General features: G+C 44.2%; 1 protein-coding gene across 1 annotated transcript in view; it reads left to right on the top strand.

Annotated features, from left to right (window-relative positions):
• Positions 1-19,741, top strand: part of LOC122802327 (mitochondrial intermediate peptidase) — a 2,150,265-nt gene that overhangs the window by 72,535 nt on the left and 2,057,989 nt on the right. The window contains exon 2 of the mRNA XM_044071968.1: positions 70-243. Coding sequence (XP_043927903.1) covers positions 70-243 — 174 coding nt within the window. The remainder of the gene's footprint in view (positions 1-69; positions 244-19,741) is intronic.

Below are 19,741 nucleotides of genomic sequence, written 5' to 3'. Positions count from 1 at the left end.
TGTCCCCTTGGACTACTTTTGGCTGTTTTGTTGAGTTGCATTAACTTCTTTGCTATGTGTTACGTTAAGGGTCTCTTCAGAGTTCCAGAACTGAGCACACCTGCAGGATTTCAAATCACACAGGACAGAGCTCTAAGAGATGCTGAAGAACTGGTAAAAAAAGCTTGCAGTACTCCTCCTGGACCTGAAACTGTACGCATCTTTGACCAGCTTTCTGACTGCCTATGCCAAGTTGCTGATTTGGTAAAAATGTTTTACTTAATCTTTTATATAGAATTTCCTGAGATTACTTATGAAAAATAATGTAAAACATTAAAAATAAAGATAATAATGTAGCATAAAATTTTTTCCCTTTCAGTTTTCTTCAAAAATAAATGATTTGTGAATATATTCAGCAAACTACAGTTGCTGCACCATCATTTTCTGTGTTTCAGGCAAGGCCTAAAGATTCTTTGCCTGTAACTTCTTCCAAGTCACCTGTAACTCTGATTTCCTGTGATACTAGTTTGTTTGGGAAAGTAAGTGAGAGAGAGAGAGAATATTACTATATGTGCTGTAATGGCTAGTACTTACCTTAGACGGCTACATTTCTCATTTTAAGGATGTAAAAAAAATTAGTAATTTAATGGTTTACTATTAAAATAAGGAATGACACATAGGCAAATACAGATTGGTTGAATGCTTGTTTTCAAAATTTCGTAATGTTAAACTGGAAGTGGTCCAAGTTACATTACCAAATGCAAGTATACATTTGCTAGTATGAAGTCGACCTTCTGAATGGAGATCACGGTACATTGCGGATCAGGAAATGTATCCTTTTCCTCACTGTAGTGCGATCTCGGAGTTGGTATATGTAATGTGCAGGGATGCTTGCCCCCCCCCCCCCTGCAAAAAGTAAACAGAAACATGGACTTTGGAATCCAGACGCTCAGGAGTTAGAATGTCGATTGTTGTCTATCACATTCGACAGTTGTTTTAAACAAACTTCCAAAAAATCAGCATTATTAGTCGATCTTGTAATCAAAAAAACATTGTGACATTCCTTATTTTGGTAGTAAACCTAATTTAACTAGTGTCAAAAGGCTAGAAAAATTAAGGATCCTATCTCTAATTCTTCTAGCCCCATGGGACATCAGTTAATTGGTTTGCCACTACATTCTTTGTCTTTTTTTGCACAAAAGCACAGCACAACAATAAGATCAAACCATATAATTAAATTTCTGTACAACAGTATTGTACATTCTACTGTCATTGCATTCTTCTTTTGTTCATTACTGCCCAAATTAAGTATAACCTCAAGATCCCAGTAAAGACATCAGTATTTTACCTATATGTGTTACTGCCTGATGTCCTTCAAGGATGCATCTGCAGTCCTAACATATGGGTTGTCCTGCCTCAGGCAGCCCTTCGGTCGGCCGGATTCCAAAGTCTGGGTCTGGCCTCGGCTGATGTTGCACTTCACCCGACATCATAGCTGCTGTGAATTGGGTATAAAGGCATCAGCCGACGCCATTTTCCCCAGTCTTTCTTGCCGCGTGGTGCCCGAAGCAGAAGCTGTTCGCAAGTGCCGGTCGGTCAGATCCAGAGATTACTACTACCGAAGACTTCTAAAAAGCTAAGTACCCCGTTGGGGACTCTTTCTTGCCTCAGCCGATGTCAGAAAAAGTAAATAATTGTTTAACTTGTGGGAAACAAATACCTCATAAGGATTTCCACTCTTACTGCCTTCCTTGCTTAGGCCCAGACCACGACGTATCAGCTTGTCTAGCCTGTGCTTCCTTCAACCGACGGACACTTAGACGCCGGGTCGGAGTTTGCAGAGGAGTTTTTGGTCCCGCTTTTGCTTACAAAATGCCGCCGGAGACTCCGACTTCACAATTAGCTAAAAGCGAAGGAAAAGGACCGACACTCGCGGTCCGCGGTTTCGCCGAAACCACAGTTAAGCCAACATGAGTGTCTCGGTTTCGGCTGAAACCGAGTCCTCGGTTCTTCCTTCGGCCGAAAGCATGCCTCTGATAGCCGAGGCCTCACACAGCATGGCTGAATCTGCTACTGAAATTTCCCCTGCTGTAGCAGGCACCCAGGATTTATCAGATACTATTCCTTTAGATATATCTACTCCTGCACGTGGAGCTGCTAGGCCCCCTGCATCTATGTCTATCAAGGCTTTTTCTAGGGCTAAAGCAGCTAAATCTTCTAAGGCCTTGCCTGCTAAAACCCCCTCACACAGGCCTACCTCTAGTTCCCAAATGCTCAGCCTGGCTGAGGATCTCATTTCTTTGATCAGGGGATCCCAACCTCACTCAGACAGGGCCTCTCAACCCCCTCCAGAGAAGAGGCCTAGAGCAGAGCCCCCGGTTCCTGTTTCTACAGACTATTCCTCGGATGATTCAGAAAACTCAGAACCTCCAGAAGGCCCATATTCCCCTTATGAGGATTCTGATGCAGAAGACTCCATTCCTTCTGCCTCTCCTCCTGAGGAATTTTCTTTTGGGGAAACCTTACATGCTATGAGAGAGCATTTTCAATGGCAGGGCCAGGATTTTTCAGATTCAAGGAAAAGGCTAAGGACCTTTTTACATTTACCACAGCATAGGCCTTTAGCCATTCCTCCAGTACTAACAGTTGTTGATGATGCATATAAAGATGCTTGTACTGCCCCTGCCAAGCCCGACAGATATTACAGGGTCCCGGATGCACACTTTCACTTGTATAAGGCTCCTATTGCAGATCCTGAAACCATTTCACAGGGCCCCAAAGCTGTAGCAGCTGCCTCTGCCAAAAACCCCCTCCCCTCTGAAAGAGAATCTAGAGCATTAGAGAGATGGGGTAAAAAAGTTTATACTTCTGCTACTCTTTCGGCTTGGGCCTTAAACTGTCAATTCCACATGATTCAGTATCAGGAATTTTTGTTAGACCAGCTAAATAAAAAACTGTCCTCTCCTGAACCTATAGACCGTAAGTCCCTTCAGGATTTGGTACATAACACTCAGCAGGTCAGTAATCATTCCTTAAAATGCGGCTATGATGCACTGGAGGCTTCCTTTAGATCAGCTATGACTGGAACAGTGATTAGAAGGCATGCATGGTTAAAAGAACAATCCTTACCAGACCATGTAAAGTCAAAGCTCCTAGATGCTCCCATGGAGAAACAAAGTTTGTTTGGTTCCCCTGCACAGCAAGTGCTAAAGAAGGTGGAAGAAAAAGCAAAATCTGTCCAAACAGTCAAGGATTTCTTACAGGTCCAGCCTCTAAGGTTTAGTAGAAATTGGCCTTCGAAGAATTGGTCCTTTTCAGACACCTCCAGAGCACAGAGAGGCAGAAATAGGCGCTCAAGAGGCAGAGGTCAATCCAGAGGTGCCTACAGGGGACGTCAGTGGCAGCCTAACAACCAGAGAAGTACTGCCACAGACCCAGCTACGACCACTTCCACAGGACAGACACAATGACTTGGCTCTGATACCGCCTACCAGGGAACAACTGGAAGCACCCTTAGGCGGAAAGCTAGCCTTATTTTCCGTAAACTGGCATTACATTACAGGAGACAAATGGATTTTACAGACAATAGACAAAGGCTACAGGTTTCACTTCCACACTCTACCAAAAAAGAGAGGAATGCCAAACCTACCACCAAACCAAAAAACAAACGCTCTAGGACAAATCAACCACCTACTAAGGATGAGAGCTATAGAAAAGGTACCTCCCATGGAACAAGGGCAAGGATTTTACTCCAGACTTTTCCTGGTACCAAGAAAAGAAAACCAATGGAGGCCTATTCTCGACCTGTCCACTCTGAACACATATCTCATTGTTCCAAAATTCAAAATGCTGACCCTACAGCAACTTCTTCCCATGCTGGGCAAGGAGTCTTGGCTGGTGACTCTAGATCTCAAGGAGGCATACCTGCACATCCCTATACGACCAGATTGCAGAAGATACCTCAGATTTCTTGCAGGATCAGAGCATTATCAATTCTCAGCATTGCCCTTTGGCTTATCTACTGCGCCCAGAGTATTCACGAAATGCCTGGCATCAGTAATTGCTCATTGCAGGCTTCAGGGAATTCAGATTTATCCATACCTGGACGACTGCCTAATACAAGCGGACAACAAGACCAAATTAACAAAAGATTTGGAAAAGGTTATACAACTACTGCAAGCCCTGGGATGCACAGTCAACATGAAAAAGTCAAGGCTGGTACCATCCCAAAGGATAACATTCTTGGGTGCAGAACTGGACACATCAAATCAGATGGCATTTCTCACAGCAGAAAAGCAAAAGCAACTACCACTCTATTTCATGGCATTAACAACACAGAATCAGCTTACAGCAAGGAAAGTCTTGCAAGCCCTGGGTTACATGGCATCCTGCATAATATTGATACCACATGCCAGGCTGCATATGAGGAAGTTGCAATGGTACCTAAGGAATGTATGGTCTCAACACAAGCACAGTCTAGAAGCCCAGATTCCAATAATTCCATGCCTGAAACAAGAATTCCTGTGATGGGCTCAGGCCTGTCAGTTGAACAGAGGACTGCCTTTCCACAAACCTCACCCAAGCCAGACTATCACCACGGACGCCTCAGACCTAGGCTGGGGGGCACACATGGTGGACAAGTGTATACAAGGCCTATGGACACAAGACCAGCTGAACCTTCACATAAATCTAAAAGAGATGCTGGCAGTGAAACAGTCACTACAGACATTCAGACCTTTTCTTCAACAGGGTCATTTGCTGATAAGGACGGACAACACCACAGTCATGTGGTATATCAACAAACAGGGAGGCACACACTCATATCCTGTATGCCGGATGGCAATGGACCTGTGGAATGTGGCCCTGAACCTCAACATTCAACTCCAGGCCAAATTTGTGCCAGGAAAAGAAAATATACTAGCAGACACCTTAAGCAGAACTACCACGGATGCCCACGAATGGATGCTGCATCCAGACATCTTCAAAACCATTACAAAGAAATGGGGACTACCAGAAATAGACCTGTTCGCATCCCCACACAACCACCAATTGAGGAAATTCTGCACAAGGACATACCATCCTCTTGCTTGGAAGGTGGACTCCCTATCCTTCAGTTGGGAAAACCTGACAGCGTATGCATTCCCACCTCTTCCTTTGATACACAAAGTGCTACTGAAGATCAAAGAAGATCACCCAAGGATCATCCTGATAGCTCCAGACTGGCCGAGGCAGCATTGGTACCCGGTACTGAGGAGTATGTCTCGGACACACGCATGGCCTCTACCTCTAGTTCCTTTACTGCTAACACAGAACAACTACAAGATCCTACATCCAAACTTGAAAACACTACAGCTAGCTGCCTGGAATATTACATAAAACAAAATAACCCAGATTTATCTCAGAGGGTTAAGGACATTATCCTGGAGGCTCGCAGACCCTCCACAAGGAAGACTTATTCAGCCAAATGGAAAAGATACCTCATTTGGAGTGCAGCAAAAGGAGAAAATGTATCATTAGCAAACATAGCTAACATCCTGGAATACTTAGCAGAACTTTTCCACAATGGCCTGTCTTACTCCTCCATTAAGATTCATGCATCAGCAATTTCAGCAGAATACAACATGGATCCTCCAGTCTTCTCTCATCCTCTACTCAGGCAGTTTCTGAGAGGAATTAAAAATGTAAAGCCTCCAAGGAAGCCACCTTTGCTTACATGGGACCTTAACTTTGTGCTGGAAAAGTTAACACTTCCCCCTTTTGAACCAGCAGCAACAGCAGAGTTACAGTTCTTATCTTGGAAAACTGCTTTCCTGCTTGCAATCACTTCAGCAAGAAGGGTTTCTGAATTACAGGCATTAATGGCAGTACAGCCCTTCCTTATCTTCCATCAGGATAGAGTGTCCTTGAGAACCAACCCTACTTTTATGCCAAAAGTGGTCTCCAGGGTATCATTGAACCAAGCAATCCACCTACCAGCATTCTTCCCCAACCCACAGAACAGGGGAAAGATTACTACAGACCTTGACTGTGCACAGGCAATTGCGCTACTATCTGGACAGAACCAAGACCAACAGAAAAACTGACCAGCTTCTGGTAGCATATGCAACAGGAATGGAAGGAAAAGCAATTTCAAAACAGACAATCTCAAAATGGATAGGAAATTGCATTAGATTTTGTTACTCTTTTCATGGAAAGACAACTCCAGAAAACATCAGACCTCACTCCACAAGGGCTACAGTCACTACTACAGCTTTCCTACGAGGAGTGGCTACCAAAGACATTTTAGAAGCTGCTACTTGGAGCTCCGTGCATACATTTGCCTAGCATTATAATCTACCTTTATACTCCAGATCCCGAGCAGGTTTTGCAACTGCTGTTTTGCAAGGGATCTTAACTACACCATAATCATCTTAGTGCCTCCTCCCCCAGTTTGGCTATGGTATTCTACCCATATGTTAGGACTGCAGATGCATCCTTGAAGGACATAGTACAGTTTTGTACCTACCATAAATGTAGATGTCCGAGAGGTATGCATCTGCAGTCAGGATTACCCACACTCCTTCCCTCTGTGGTACTCCTAGGGTATTTGCCCATCTTGTAGCTAGCTGGGGGAATCTATTATGGTGTATTTGTTTGTATATATGTATATACATGCTTATATTGTTTGCTCTCTACTATTTGGAATCATTTGCATTTATCCAAATTTAGCCTTCCTAGAGGGCACCTGGCATCTGGGGCAAGAAACACTGAGGAAAATGGCGTCGGCTGATGCCTTTATACCCAATTCACAGCAGCTATGACGTCGGGTGAAGTGCGACATCAGCCGAGGCCAGACCCAGACTTTGGAATCCGGCCGACCGAAGGGCTGCCTGAGGCAGGACAACCCATATGTTAGGACTGCAGATGCATACCTCTCGGACATCTACATTTATGGTAGGTACAAAACTGTACTTTCTGTGTCCAGTTTATTAGCACTTTGTATACTTTGGGGTATACCTTTCCACCTCTTAGCACAAGAAATCTTGATGAAGCCTAAAATAATGGGGGACAAAGGCCCAAAAATAGGAACAGATTTTAAGTATTGCTGTTATAAGCTTAGAAAGTTGCTAGAGTAACAGGATTTGTATTAGCATACATTTTCTGAAGTATATGATGTGTGAAACTTCATAGGATATTACTAGGCTATCGACCTGGAGGGCATTTTAAGCCTAGCTGTTTCAAACAATGTAATACCGTAGAAGTACTAGTCAGTACCCAAGATTGCATTTAGTGATGACTGCCCATGTCCAGGAGGGTTGTGGGCGCTATCCCCTGTAAGAATTTATGGTGCCCCATCCACACATCCAGGTTCCTCTTGAACAGTGTCATAGAGGTGCTATGTTTCACATGAATAGGTAGACTGTTCCAAAGATGTGGCAGTCGCTGGGAGATAAGTCTGTCCCTCCAGCATGTTCTATTTAAGTCGCAGGCCATGTTTAAGTCTCTGGAATGGGTAGTGCTCGACCCATTTGATTTACAGATATGTAGTAAGTTCATTAGATTTGGGTCTTGGGTTGCTCTGTAGGCCAGGCATAAATCTCCCCTAAGAAGTCTATATAATACAGAGTATAGTGACGAGGATTTTAGTTGGTCCCTGTAAGGCACATGCAGGAGGCTCTTGACCTTCTTTGTTAGAAACCGTTGAGGTCTCTCTAATTGCTGTAGGTGCTTAGTATGGTGCATACTGAATGGGGAGTAGTACTGAATTATGGACCAGATAAATGCCAAGTGCATGGGGGGGTTATAACTTTTGCTCTTGAGGCGATGCCTTAACTAATCAAATGAGCTATGTGGAAAGCTTTCCTTACAATGCTAGACACGTGGTGGTTGAAGTTAAGGTCGCAGTCAACCTCTGAGCCCAGGTCCCTTACCATTTCATGGGTACTTGGGGTATTGTTATTGACTTGATAGTGTGAAGGGACATTGTTTGTGCTGAAGGGAATGATGATGCATTTCATTGCATTCAGTTTGAGACCATGACTAATACACCAGTCGTTGGTCTGTGGGAGACCCTCCTGGAGTATATTGACACCATTTTGGGATTCAGTGACTGCACCTAATTTGCAGTCGTCTGCAAATTTAGTCAGCCACAACCCTTTAGTTTTGACCTGAACTTCTGAGAAGTATATACCAAACAATAGGGGGCCCAGCACTGACCCCTGTGGCACCACTCTGGTAACAGGTCTGCTGGTTGATGTGGCGTCACCCACTTTGATAGTGTGTGTCCAGTTTGTGAGCCAGTTGCCAACCCATCTTACAATGAAGGGGTTTACATTCAGTTTGCTAAGTTTATCGGTAGTGCCTTAATGTGGGATTGTGTCAAAAGCCTTTACCAAGTTGAGGTATGCTGTGTGCATAGATTTGCCCTCATCAGTGGCCTTGATCACAATTTCAAAGAAGTCCACCAGTTTTAACAGGCAGGATCTGCCCTTAACAAAGCCAAATTGGGTAGGATCCAGGATTTGGAGGTAGCCTTTGTCTTTATTTATGAGGTTCATAATGATACATTCCATGGCCTTATAGATGAGGCTGGTCAGGCTTATGGGTCTGTAATTCCCTGAGTCTGTTACTAGGCCACCTTTGTGGCGGCGAATAACTGTAGCTGTTCTCCATTCCACAGGAACAAAGCCTGTGGTTAGGCTGTGATTCAGAAGGGTGCTTAGTGGTGATGTTAGTTCATGTTTCAGCCTGTTTAGAAGACAGCCTAAGATGTCATCTGGTCCCATAGAAGCCATGTTCTTTGCCTTGGACAGGGCTTTGAGGACCTGCTCTTCAGATATGTAAGGTGGGAGGGTTTATTGTAAGTCAGGAAGGGATAAAGGAAAGAAAATTTTGCCAAACTATCCATTAGCAAGTTTGCTATGTCTGTGGGGTCAGTGTGCCGTTGGTCACCAGTTTTTCACATGCTTGGGTCCTATCCTTTAGGTTACATACATAGCTGTAAAAGGCCTTATGGTTATCCTTGGCAGTACTTCATAGATTTCTCTTAAAGGAGCTCTTGGAGGATTTTGCAAGTTGTCTTATTTGCCTGTTATGGCTGAGGAGGGTGCTTTTCCATTGCTGGGTCCTTGTCTTTGTTTTTTTGGACAGCAGCTTTTTGCATTTATCGTAGAGTTTATTGATGTTGGAATTCCACCATGACAGCTTGATTTTACTTGGGGATCTGGCTTTGACTCTATCTGGTACAGCTGAGTTTATACACTTATGCAAGTGATTGTACAGAGCTTTAAATGTATCTCATTATTTAGTGACTTTAATCCTCTGTGATTTGCAGGAATACCACTACGAGACCAAAAATATGAGGTGAAAATCTGGATAGTTAAGAGATGTGCTTTGGGGGTATGTGACTTCAGTAATTTCTTAGCCCATGTAACTTTTAGGCCCTTGGTGGGTAATTTCTGAGGGTCTTTTCAAAGATAACCTATATAAAAGCTTACAGATGTTCTTCATCTCACATTGCTGCAGTCATAACCTGTGGGTAGTCCGCTGTCCTCGGTCGGCCCAAATACCAAAGTGTTAGGCTGGCGTCGGTCATGGACGCTTAGTTCTGACATCAGTACGCCGTGGTACTAAAGCGCATGACCGACGTCATATCCTCAGTCTTTCTTGCCGCATGGTCCGAAGCAGAAGCAGCGTTTGCAAGTGCCGTCAAGGCCCTGAAATTTTCGTATTCTGAGTTTCAGACCGAAGACCAAGTTGGGCTAAGTACCCCGTTGGGGAATATTTTTGTCTTTTCTTGCCTCAGTTTTATCCAGATGTCAGAAAAAGTGAATAATTGTATTTCTTGTGGGAAACAGATACCTCATAGGGATTACCACTCTCTTTGTATTCCTTGTTTGGGGCCTGAGCACGACGTAGTCGGGTGTCGCTTTTGTGCTAAATTTAATAAGCGCACCATTAAACGTAGGTTAGATTGTGCTAGGCTTGTCTTCGGTAAGCGGTGTAATTACAATATGCCGTCTGATCCTCTGACGCCCGCTACCGCGAAGAAGCGTAAGGAGAAATCTTTGAAATCCAAGCAGGATGAGTCGTCCGTTCCGGACGCCGGTTCTTTAGAAACCACGGTGGAGTCTGTGGATCCGGCCGTGGTTTCAGTTGAGTCTCAGGGGGAACCTTTAGTTTTACAAGATGTGGCTTCTCAAGAGTCGGGTCAGGCTGAGGGGGCCTCTCAGGTTGCTGTGCTCCCTTCTTTGCATAAGGTGGTTAGGCCTTCTCCCTCTGTCTCTAAGGTACCTTCAAAGTCTAGGCCTGGTTTATCTTCCTCTGGTGTCAGTCCTAGTTCTGCAGGTTCTGTGCCTAAAAAACACATGCTTAAAATGGCAGAAGATTTAATTACCTTGATTAGAGGTTCTATGCCCCCTCCAGATAAGAGGCCTAGGGTGGAGCCAGAGGTGGAAGGATTGGAGCATTCTTCGGATTATTCAGAGTCTTCGGCTGAAGACATTCAGGATTTTATTCTGATTCTGATGCAGAGGATTCTAGTCCCTCTGCTTCCCCTCCAGAGGATTTTTCCTTTTGAGAAACCCTGCACTCTATGAGGGAGCATTTTAAATGGGAAGGTCAGGATTTCTCAGATTCCCGGAAGAGGCTTAGGGAATTCTTGTTTTTACCACAACATAGGCCCTTGGCTATACCTCCGGTTTTGGATGTTGTACAAGATGTTTTCTCTGAGGCTTCCCTTAATCCAGACTCTTTGCCTCCTGCCCCGGTTAAGCCAGACAGGTATTACAGGGTACCAGAGGCTCATAAATATTTGTATAAGAGCCCTAGGGCTGATCCAGAAACTATTAGCCAGGGACCTAAGGGTGTCAGGGCTTCTGTTGTAAAGAATCCAGTTCCCATGGATAAGGACTCTAGAGCTCTGGATAGGTGGGGTAAAAAAGTGTATACCTCCTCCACTCTTGCAATGAGGGCTTTAAATTGCCAGTTTCATATGCTGAAGTACCAGAATTTTCTTCTTAGTCAATTGAAATCTAAGGTGGATGCTTTAGCAGAGGGCATAGAGTGTAAAGAATTACAGGATTTGGTTCATGCCTCTGATCAGGTGGGTAAGCATTCTTTGCAGTGTGGTTTTGATGCTTTGCAGACCTCTTCCAGGATGGCTGCCACTGGATCAGTTATTCGTAGGCACGCTTGGCTCAAAGATCAGAACTTGTCAGAGCATGTTAAAGCTCGAATTTTGGATGCTCCCCTTCAGTCTGAAGTTTTGTTTGGTTCTCCTGTGGAGTCAGTCTTGAAGAAAATGGAGGACAAGGCTAAGTCTATGCAGACTGTTAAAGATTTTTTACAGGTGCAGCCCCCTAAGTTTAGCAGAAATTGGCCTACTAAGGGATGGGCTTACCCTTCTTCTGATTTACAGTCTAGGGGCAGATCTAGACGTGGTAGGGGCGGAGCTCATGCACAGGGTTCTTTTAGGCCTAGGACGTGGAGTTCCCCTGCACAGTCTACTGGTGAGGGCAGGGGTCAGTCCTTTCGTAAACAGACCCAATGACCTGCGTCTTCAGCTGCCCGATCCTTCCTGTCTGGCAGCTCCTCTAGGAGGAAAGTTGGCACTTTTCAGGCAAAATTGGCTTTTAGTCACCCAGGACAAATGGGTGTTGGATATTATAAACCGAGGCTACAAGTTTTATTTCCACACATTGCCCCCTTTCAAAGGCATGCCAGACGTTCCTCCTCAGCAAAGGGCAGAGGCTCACAAACAGATCTCTTTACTTCTTCAAATGGGAGCTATCCAGCAGGTTCCTCCATCAGAGGTGGGCCTAGGATTTTATTCTCGCCTGTTTTTGGTACCAAAGAAAGGAGACACTTGGAGGCCAATTCTAGATTTGTCTATTCTCAGCACATACCTGGATATTCCAAAATTCAAAATGTTGACTCTGCAACAACTTCTGCCTATGCTAGGCAAAGATCACTGGATGGTAACTCTGGATCTCAAGGAGGCTTATCTTCATATTCCTATCAGGCCAAGCTGCAGGAGATACCTGCGTTTTCGGGCTGGGACTTTACATTATCAGTTCTCTGCATTGCCCTTTGGCTTATCTACTGCGCCCAGGGTATTCACAAAGGTTCTGGCTCCGGTGATAGCCTTCCTAAGGCTAAGAGGAATACAAATTTATCCTTATTTGGACGATTGCCTGATTCTTGCTCAAGACAAAGACAAGCTACTTCACCATCTTCAGTATGTTATGGCAGTGTTAAGGTGCCTAGGGTATTCTGTGAACGAAATAAAGTCCAGTCTAGTACCCTCTCAGGACATGTGCTTTCTGGGTGTGAGACTGAATACAGCCTCTCAGATGGCTTTTTTGACCCCGGACAAGCAAAGAAATCTTACCATTTACTTCCAACAATTGTCTCTGCTGTCCAGGCTGACTGCAAGGACAGTCCTTCAAGCCTTGGGGTTCATGGCATCTTGTATTCTGGTGCTTCCCAATGCCAAACTGCATATGAGGAAGTTACAATGGTATCTCAAGAGTGTATGGACTCAACACTGCCATGATTTGGACACTGTCATTCAGATAATACCTTGCATTCAAAAGGAATTTTTGTGGTGGGCTCAGGAATGTCACCTAAACAAGGGACTCTCTGTGACCCGACCAGAGGCGAGTCAGATTTTAACGACAGATGCCTCGGACAAGGCTTGGGGAGCACACCTCAATGGAAAATGGGTTCAAGACACGTGGCCTGCCAGACTTCAACATTTGCATATCAACATGAAGGAGATGTTAGCAGTCCAATTTGCATTGATGGCCTTCAAGGATCTACTTCACCCAGGACAAGTGTTTATTCAAACAGACAACACAACTGTCATGTGGTACATCAACAAGCAAGGGGGAACCCATTCGTACCCACTTTGCAGGCAAGCTATGATTTTGTGGGAGACTGTTCTCAGTTTGCACCTCACTCTTCAGGCAAGGTTTCTGCCAGGAGCACAGAACTCCTTAGCAGATGTTTTGAGCAGACAGATGGTGGATCCCCACGAGTGGAAACTGGATCCTCATGTATTTCGACAGTTGACAGTGGTTTGGGGGACTCCAGACATAGATCTGTTCGCTTCTCCACTAAATTTCCAGCTGCCAAAGTTTTGCACAAAGATGTTTCATCCAAAAGCTTGGAAAGTGGATGCTCTATCATTCAGTTGGAACAATCTTCACGTCTATGCCTTTCCTCCTCTGCCTCTTCTTCCCAAGGTGCTTTTGAAGGTCAGACGGGACAAGCCCTCCATGATTCTTATAGCTCCGGATTGGCCACGTCAGCACTGGTACCCTCTACTGAGGAGTTTAGTACAGGAGCCTCCTTGGCCTTTGCCATCAAGTCCACACCTTTTGTCCCAGGCAGGCAATCATTTCCTCAATGTCAGGATACAGTCCCTGCATCTGACAGCCTGACATATTCTGTTCTAGACCCTGGAGGGTCGCAGCTTCCTCAACAAGTTTTGAATGTTATTTTGGAGGCCAGACAGCCTAGTACAAGGAAGGTTTATGCAGATAAATGGAGGAGATTTTTTCTTTGGAGCAAAGCAAAGTGCTTTGATGTTTCAGTACCTAATTTGAGTGTTTCACTTCAGTATCTTACAGAATTACTAGACAAAGGTTTGTCTTTCTCCTCTGTAAAAGTTCATGCTGCAGCCATTTCTGCTCACTATGACTGTGACCCACCTTTATTCTCTCATCCTTTGTTCAAGCAATTTCTCAGAGGGGCAAAGAACATAAGACCCCCACGTAGAGCTCCTACTCCTTCCTGGGATCTCAATTTTGTGTTGGAGAAACTCACTTTATCTCCTTTTGAACCTGCAGCTACAGCTGAGTTGAAGTTTTTGTCCTGGAAGACAGCTTTTTTGTTGGCCATTACGTCTGCTAGAAGGGTATCTGAATTACAGGCTCTAATGGCAGTTGAACCCTTCCTAATATTTCATAAGGACAGGGTCTCTTTTGCATTAACCCTACTTTCATGCCTAAAGTGGTCTCAAATGTGGCCTTGAACCAGTCTATTCATTTGCCTACTTTTTATGCTGATCCCCAAAATAAAGGGGAAAAGATTTTGCATTCTCTGGATATTCACAGGCAGTTGCGTTATTATTTGAGCAGAACTAAAGGGTTCAGACAGTCTCAGCAGTTGTTTGTTTCTTTTGCCTTGGGTTCTCAGGGGAAACCTGTTACTAAACAAACTATTTCTAAGTGGATTGGTCATTGTATTGCTTTTTGTTATTCTCATCATGGTAAGGAGATTCCGGCTGGAATCAGACCTCATTCCACTAGGGCTACTGCCACTTCTACTGCTTTTCTGAGGGGTGTAGCTACTAAAGATATTTTGGAGGCTGCTACTTGGAGTTCAGTGCACACCTTTTCTAAACATTATCATCTCCCTCTTTATTCAAAATCTAGGGCTGGGTTTGCCACTGCAGTTTTGCAGGGCATGTTAGCAGCTCCCAATGCTTTATGATTTTGCCAACCTCCCTTTACCTTTGCTTTGGGATTCTACCCACAGGTTATGACTGCAGCAATGTGAGATGAAGAACATAGTACAGTTTTGTACCTACCATAAATGTAGATGTTCGAAGATCCACATTGCTGCAGTCCAATTTTCCCTCCCTCCTTCCCCACTGTAGTTTGGGGTGGTTGTGTGGTTTGGGTTGTAGGTATGGTTGGTACATGGGTGGTTGGATATTTTTCTGTTTTTTGGCTATGGCCTTTTCTTTTTAGGGCCTTCTGACATCTGGGGCAAGAAAGACTGAGGATATGACGTCGGTCATGCGCTTTAGTACCACGGTGTACTGACGTCAGAACTAAGCGTCCATGATCGATGCCAGCTTAACACTTTGGTATTCAGGCCGACCGAGGACAGCGGACTACCCACAGGTTATGACTGCAGCAATGTGGATCTTCGAACATCTACATTTATGGTAGGTACAAAACTGTACTTTACTGTTCTCTGAAGTACTGCTAACTTATTGGAAGGGTCTTTTGTGATGTTTTCCTTGACAGATGAAACAAACATCACTTTAACTAACTTTTCTATACATTTATTTGAATAACAGATAGGCAGATGCCTCATTGCAGTGCCCCTTGGGAGAGAAGATCAGTGTAGTTGCACTTACTCTTCCTAATAATGGAAAACTTTGTCTGTTGCAAGTGTACACCTTCACATATAGGTCAGACCATAATTTAATCAGATCCTAGTGTGTCAAAGAGGGCATGCCTTGGAAGAGATATGCTCCTATATGTATTTTGTCATCCTGTTGCTTCTGATTTCAGGTACCTACAGGCTGCAGGGTTATAACTTCCTGCATTTCAGAATAGGTCAGACCAAGTGAGGTGCTATCACACTGCAGCCGGTAGGGGATTTTCACTGGCCTAATCCTCACCCGTGTGCTGGAGAATCATTTCATGTGCTTTACCTACCATGAGTTACAGCCTGAGGTGTGCATTCCCAGCTGCAGAGACCACTCCTTTATCAGCTTCTCAACCCACCCTAGTACAGTACAGTGATGTCCTCTGCCCCCTGGCTTCCACAAGGGCTCCATGAGAAGATTAGCCCAGCACATCCTCCTCCCCCTAAGAATCCCCCTTGCCCATGCTTGGAACAAACTTCCCCTTGACTTACGTTCAGTCTCCCACACCTCACACTGTAAGAATGAACTAAAAGCTTATTTTCTCAATTCCAGGACCTGCCCTTGCCATGACCTTGCCTAGTCTTCCTTCCCTTTATGTACCCTCAAAAGGACCATACTTAGTACATTATACCTTTCTCTCCAATGTGTCTTCTATGCATTTGCATAATTTTATGCAAACAAAAAATTTTATTGTTGACCTATTGAACTATATCAATGTAAAATTATGTTACTAAGCTTCTTTTTAATGCAACTTTAACTTTATGCATGTAACCCAACATATGTGAATCTTTTTGCTAGAACTGCTATTATATCAATATTGTTTAAAACTGTACTTGTTTAAAAATGTACTACTGGAGCTTTTTTCCTCTGGTCTCCACTGAAAATGGGCCACAAGCCCAGTTGGACAAACCCGGTTAACTAATGTCAATAAACAGAGCTGTTGGACATGCTACACCTAAAGAAATCCCAATCCCTTCAAGCTACACGCTCTAGGGACCTAAACCTTGTCACCACAATAAACAGGACATGCTGGAGGGCTAGATTCCTGTCCCAGAGACTTCCCATAGTCTGGAACAGGCTACCCATCTATGTCAAGCAAAGTTCTTCATTAGCACTCTTCAAGAAAAATCTTGAAGAGTGGATAGGAAATAGGAAATACACCCTGGGGATCACTTCTGTGTCTCTGCTTGACAGTGGCACAGGAAAATAACTTTCTTGGGTGGTGTAAACCAGGGAACCTTGTTGGCTAGGCTTACTTAGGCCCTTGGGCCGATAGCCTAGTACCTACCTATGAGTAAATAAATAAGCACACCAATCCTCCCGTGCTGTGCATTGTTTTTTTTAACCTGCTGACTGGACTCATGATGTCCTTCCATTCACATGTTGCAGTATTCTTAACCACTGGGATTCCCTGCCTTGTGTAGCCTGACATCCGGCCAGTATACAAAAGTCCTCTGTTGCTTTAAGGTATGCCATACATTGCATGTACACTCCTTGTCTAGCATAGGGCATAAAGGTGATATCTGGACATACCACGCTCAGAACTTCTTTGCAGCCTTTGATTTTCGGTCTGAATGCCTACATCCTGTTTGCTGGTCTCCGAGCCATTGCAGATAAGTGCCCCATTGAGGTTTTGTTTTTTCTTTAGTTTTGGTTGCTTCTGGGAGTTAGTGTCATCCAGAAAAGATAAATGCCAGTGTGGGAGACAGATTCCCTATACAGATTGCCATGGACAGTGTTTATTTTGCCTAGGAACCTCTCATGACCATACAATCTGCTCTGTCTGTCAGGCTTTCATAGCGAAGACTCTCTGAAGTAGGCTTTATTCCCTTGTTTTGTATCTGGAGAATCAGCAACTTAAGCTTCTTACTAAGGATACCATGGAAGAAACTTACTGCCCCGAGGATTAGCTTTTAAGGAAGAAGAAAGTTAAGAAACCCTGACCAGAATCTTCCACTGTCCAGCCTCTGCTGGACATTTCTCCCAAGGTCATTGAGAACCTGGAGGTTTGCCTGGCTTTGTTGTCCGATACCTCTGTTGCAGCTGGGTTGGAGGCTGGCAGGGATCTGGCTTTCAGCATGTCTGATGAGACTTTGCAGACGTCCATTTGGAATGTTCAGGGGGAACCACGGTTGATTATTTCCGAGGGTCCAAGGAGTGTTCCTCAGATTTTAGTTAGGGAAGAAGTCCTAACTGCTTTTATTAAATGCCATCCTGGGTCAGAGCCTTCTAAGTTTTACAGGGCAGATGTCTCATTAAAGAAAAAACAAAAAAATAAGCATGTGTCTTCTGCTCCTGGGGATCCATAGAGTGGCAGGCCATTACTCAGGGTTTGTTTAATGCTTTGATGGCATTAAAACATCCTCAGGGGGTTTCTATTCCAGCCCCCTTTGGTCCTCTACTCCCCTTAAAAGGCCCAGGGAACATGATTCCTCTGAGGAAGAGTTGGATTCCGATGAGAAATCCCTTGCTTACTGTTCTCAGATTTCTTCTGCTTTGAACTATGGGTCATAGAAAGAAGACTCTTAAACAGCCCCTGATATACTCCCTGTGAAGAAATTTCTTTTGGTGGTACAATCTTCAGGATGATGGAATTTTTTTTAAATGGGATTGTGCTGAGGATCTCTCAAATCCATAAGAGATATGAGTTGCTGCAGATGCAATCTCCAAAATCTTCTGCTATTCTTCCTGTTTCGGCTGCTTTGTTAGATGCATTTTCCAATTACTCTAAAGCTCCTGATTCTCTTCCCCCTGCTGCCAAGAAACTTGATAGGTTTTATAGGGTGCCTGAAGACTGTAACTTTTTGTACAAATGTCCTGCTGCTTGACCACTCAGTGGTGTCTGTAGCCTCTGACAAGCCCTCTCATTTGCTTTCTTCACTCAAGTTGCTGCCTTTTGAGAAAGATAGCAGAACTATGGAAAGGCTAGTTAAGAAGGTTTTCATTTCAGCTACCTTGGCTTTTAGGATTTTTAATTATCAGACCCATGTGTCAAGGTATGTGTTGGCTCTCATTTCTCAGGGTTGTCAGGTTATTTCTGATCTTCCAGAATCTGAGGGCAAGACTTCTGCTTTTTCCGTGTTAGGGACTTCCTCTCAGGTGGTTGGTCATTCCATCAAATGTAGTTATGATGCAGCAGATGCCTCTTCTAGGGCTGCTGCTTTCGGGTCATTGATGAGGAGGTATTCTTGGCTTCAACTTCAGCCATTTCCTAATGATATCAAAGTTAAACTTATGGATGCCCCTTTTGATAATAAACTCTTGTTTGGAGAAGCTGCTGCTGGGTCCCTTCAGGATAAGGGGAAGGCCTTACAGGAACTCAAACATGTTTGTTTCTCCTGTTCCTAAATTTCATGTCTCTCCTGTTCCTAAATTTCAAAGAAACTACCCCAATAAGCTTGCCAGAGTGGCAAACAGGCTTCTCCTTCTAAGGCTACTGGGACATCAAGGACTCAGAAGTCTTCCTTTCCAGATAAACCAGGCGCTGTCTGACTATCCGTCTGTTCCCAGCCATGTTCCTCTGTCTCTTTGCCTTTCTCTGTCTCTCTCTCTCCCTTCTCGTTTCACTTCAGATTACTCGTGATTCTTGGGTTATGTTATTCGTCAGGGGTATTTCATGGTGTGTAAATCCCTTCCCCCTTTCCTCAGCCTCTTTGGGAATAACTCCCTGTTTTCCCAGAAGTACTTGGAGACTTTTTGAACCAGGGTACTATTCAGGAGATGCCTGTATCTCAAAGGGGGAGGAGGTTTTATTCCAGAATGTTTCTACTTCCCAGAAAAGAGGTTACTTGGAGACCAGTTAAAGACCTGTCTCATCTAAACACTTTTCGAATGTTGTGCCTTCTGACACTGTTTCCTCTTTTGCTTTCTCAGGCTTATATGGTGTCTCTGGATCTCAAGGATGCTTATTTCCATATTTCTATCCATCCCCTTTTTAGGAAGTTTTTGCATTTCTCTGTTGCATCCTGGCATTTTCAGTTCTCTGCGTTACCCTTTTGGCTTTCTACTGCCCCAAGGGTATTCACAAAATGCCTCACTCCTATGATTGCTTTTTGCAGGCTTTAGAGGATCCAAGTACTTTTTTTCACTTGGACAGCTTGCTGATTTAGGCCTCCTCACCAGAGATCCAGCTGCAAAAATTTCATTTTGCCATTTCCCTTCTTCAGAGCCTGGGGTTCACTATAAACTTCAGAAAAGTCTTATCTGACTCCTTCTTAGGATCAAGTTTTTTTGGGTTGCAGGATTCAGATGGTGCCTATGCTGGGATCTGTACCTCCTCCCAACTCTCATTTCCGACTTTCAAACTCTTCTTCCTCTGGCCTCCATTACAGCCAGGGAGTTTCTGAGAGTTTGGGTTTCATGGCATCCACCATTCATATCAAATTCCACATGAGAATGTTTCACTGGTTTCTGAAGTCACTTTGACTTCAGCATGCACATCCTCTAGACTTTTGTAGTTCCTCTCCTTCCTCGTCTCATGAAGGAGCTTCACTGGTGGATCCAGCAGTTGTCTGCAAATCCAGGGCTCCCTTTTCATCCCCCCTCTTCTTTCTCCGGTACTGTTCACAGATACCTCAGATGTGGGATAGGGGGTAGTTTTTGACTCCCTAAAGG

The sequence above is a fragment of the Protopterus annectens genome, chromosome 5.part0 (assembly GCF_019279795.1).
Source record: "Protopterus annectens isolate FY-2018-M chromosome 5.part0, PAN1.0, whole genome shotgun sequence".
Classification (NCBI taxonomy): domain Eukaryota; kingdom Metazoa; phylum Chordata; order Ceratodontiformes; family Protopteridae; genus Protopterus; species Protopterus annectens.
The sequence above is the reverse complement of the archived record's forward strand: the minus strand, read 5'-3'. Positions and strand labels throughout refer to the sequence as shown.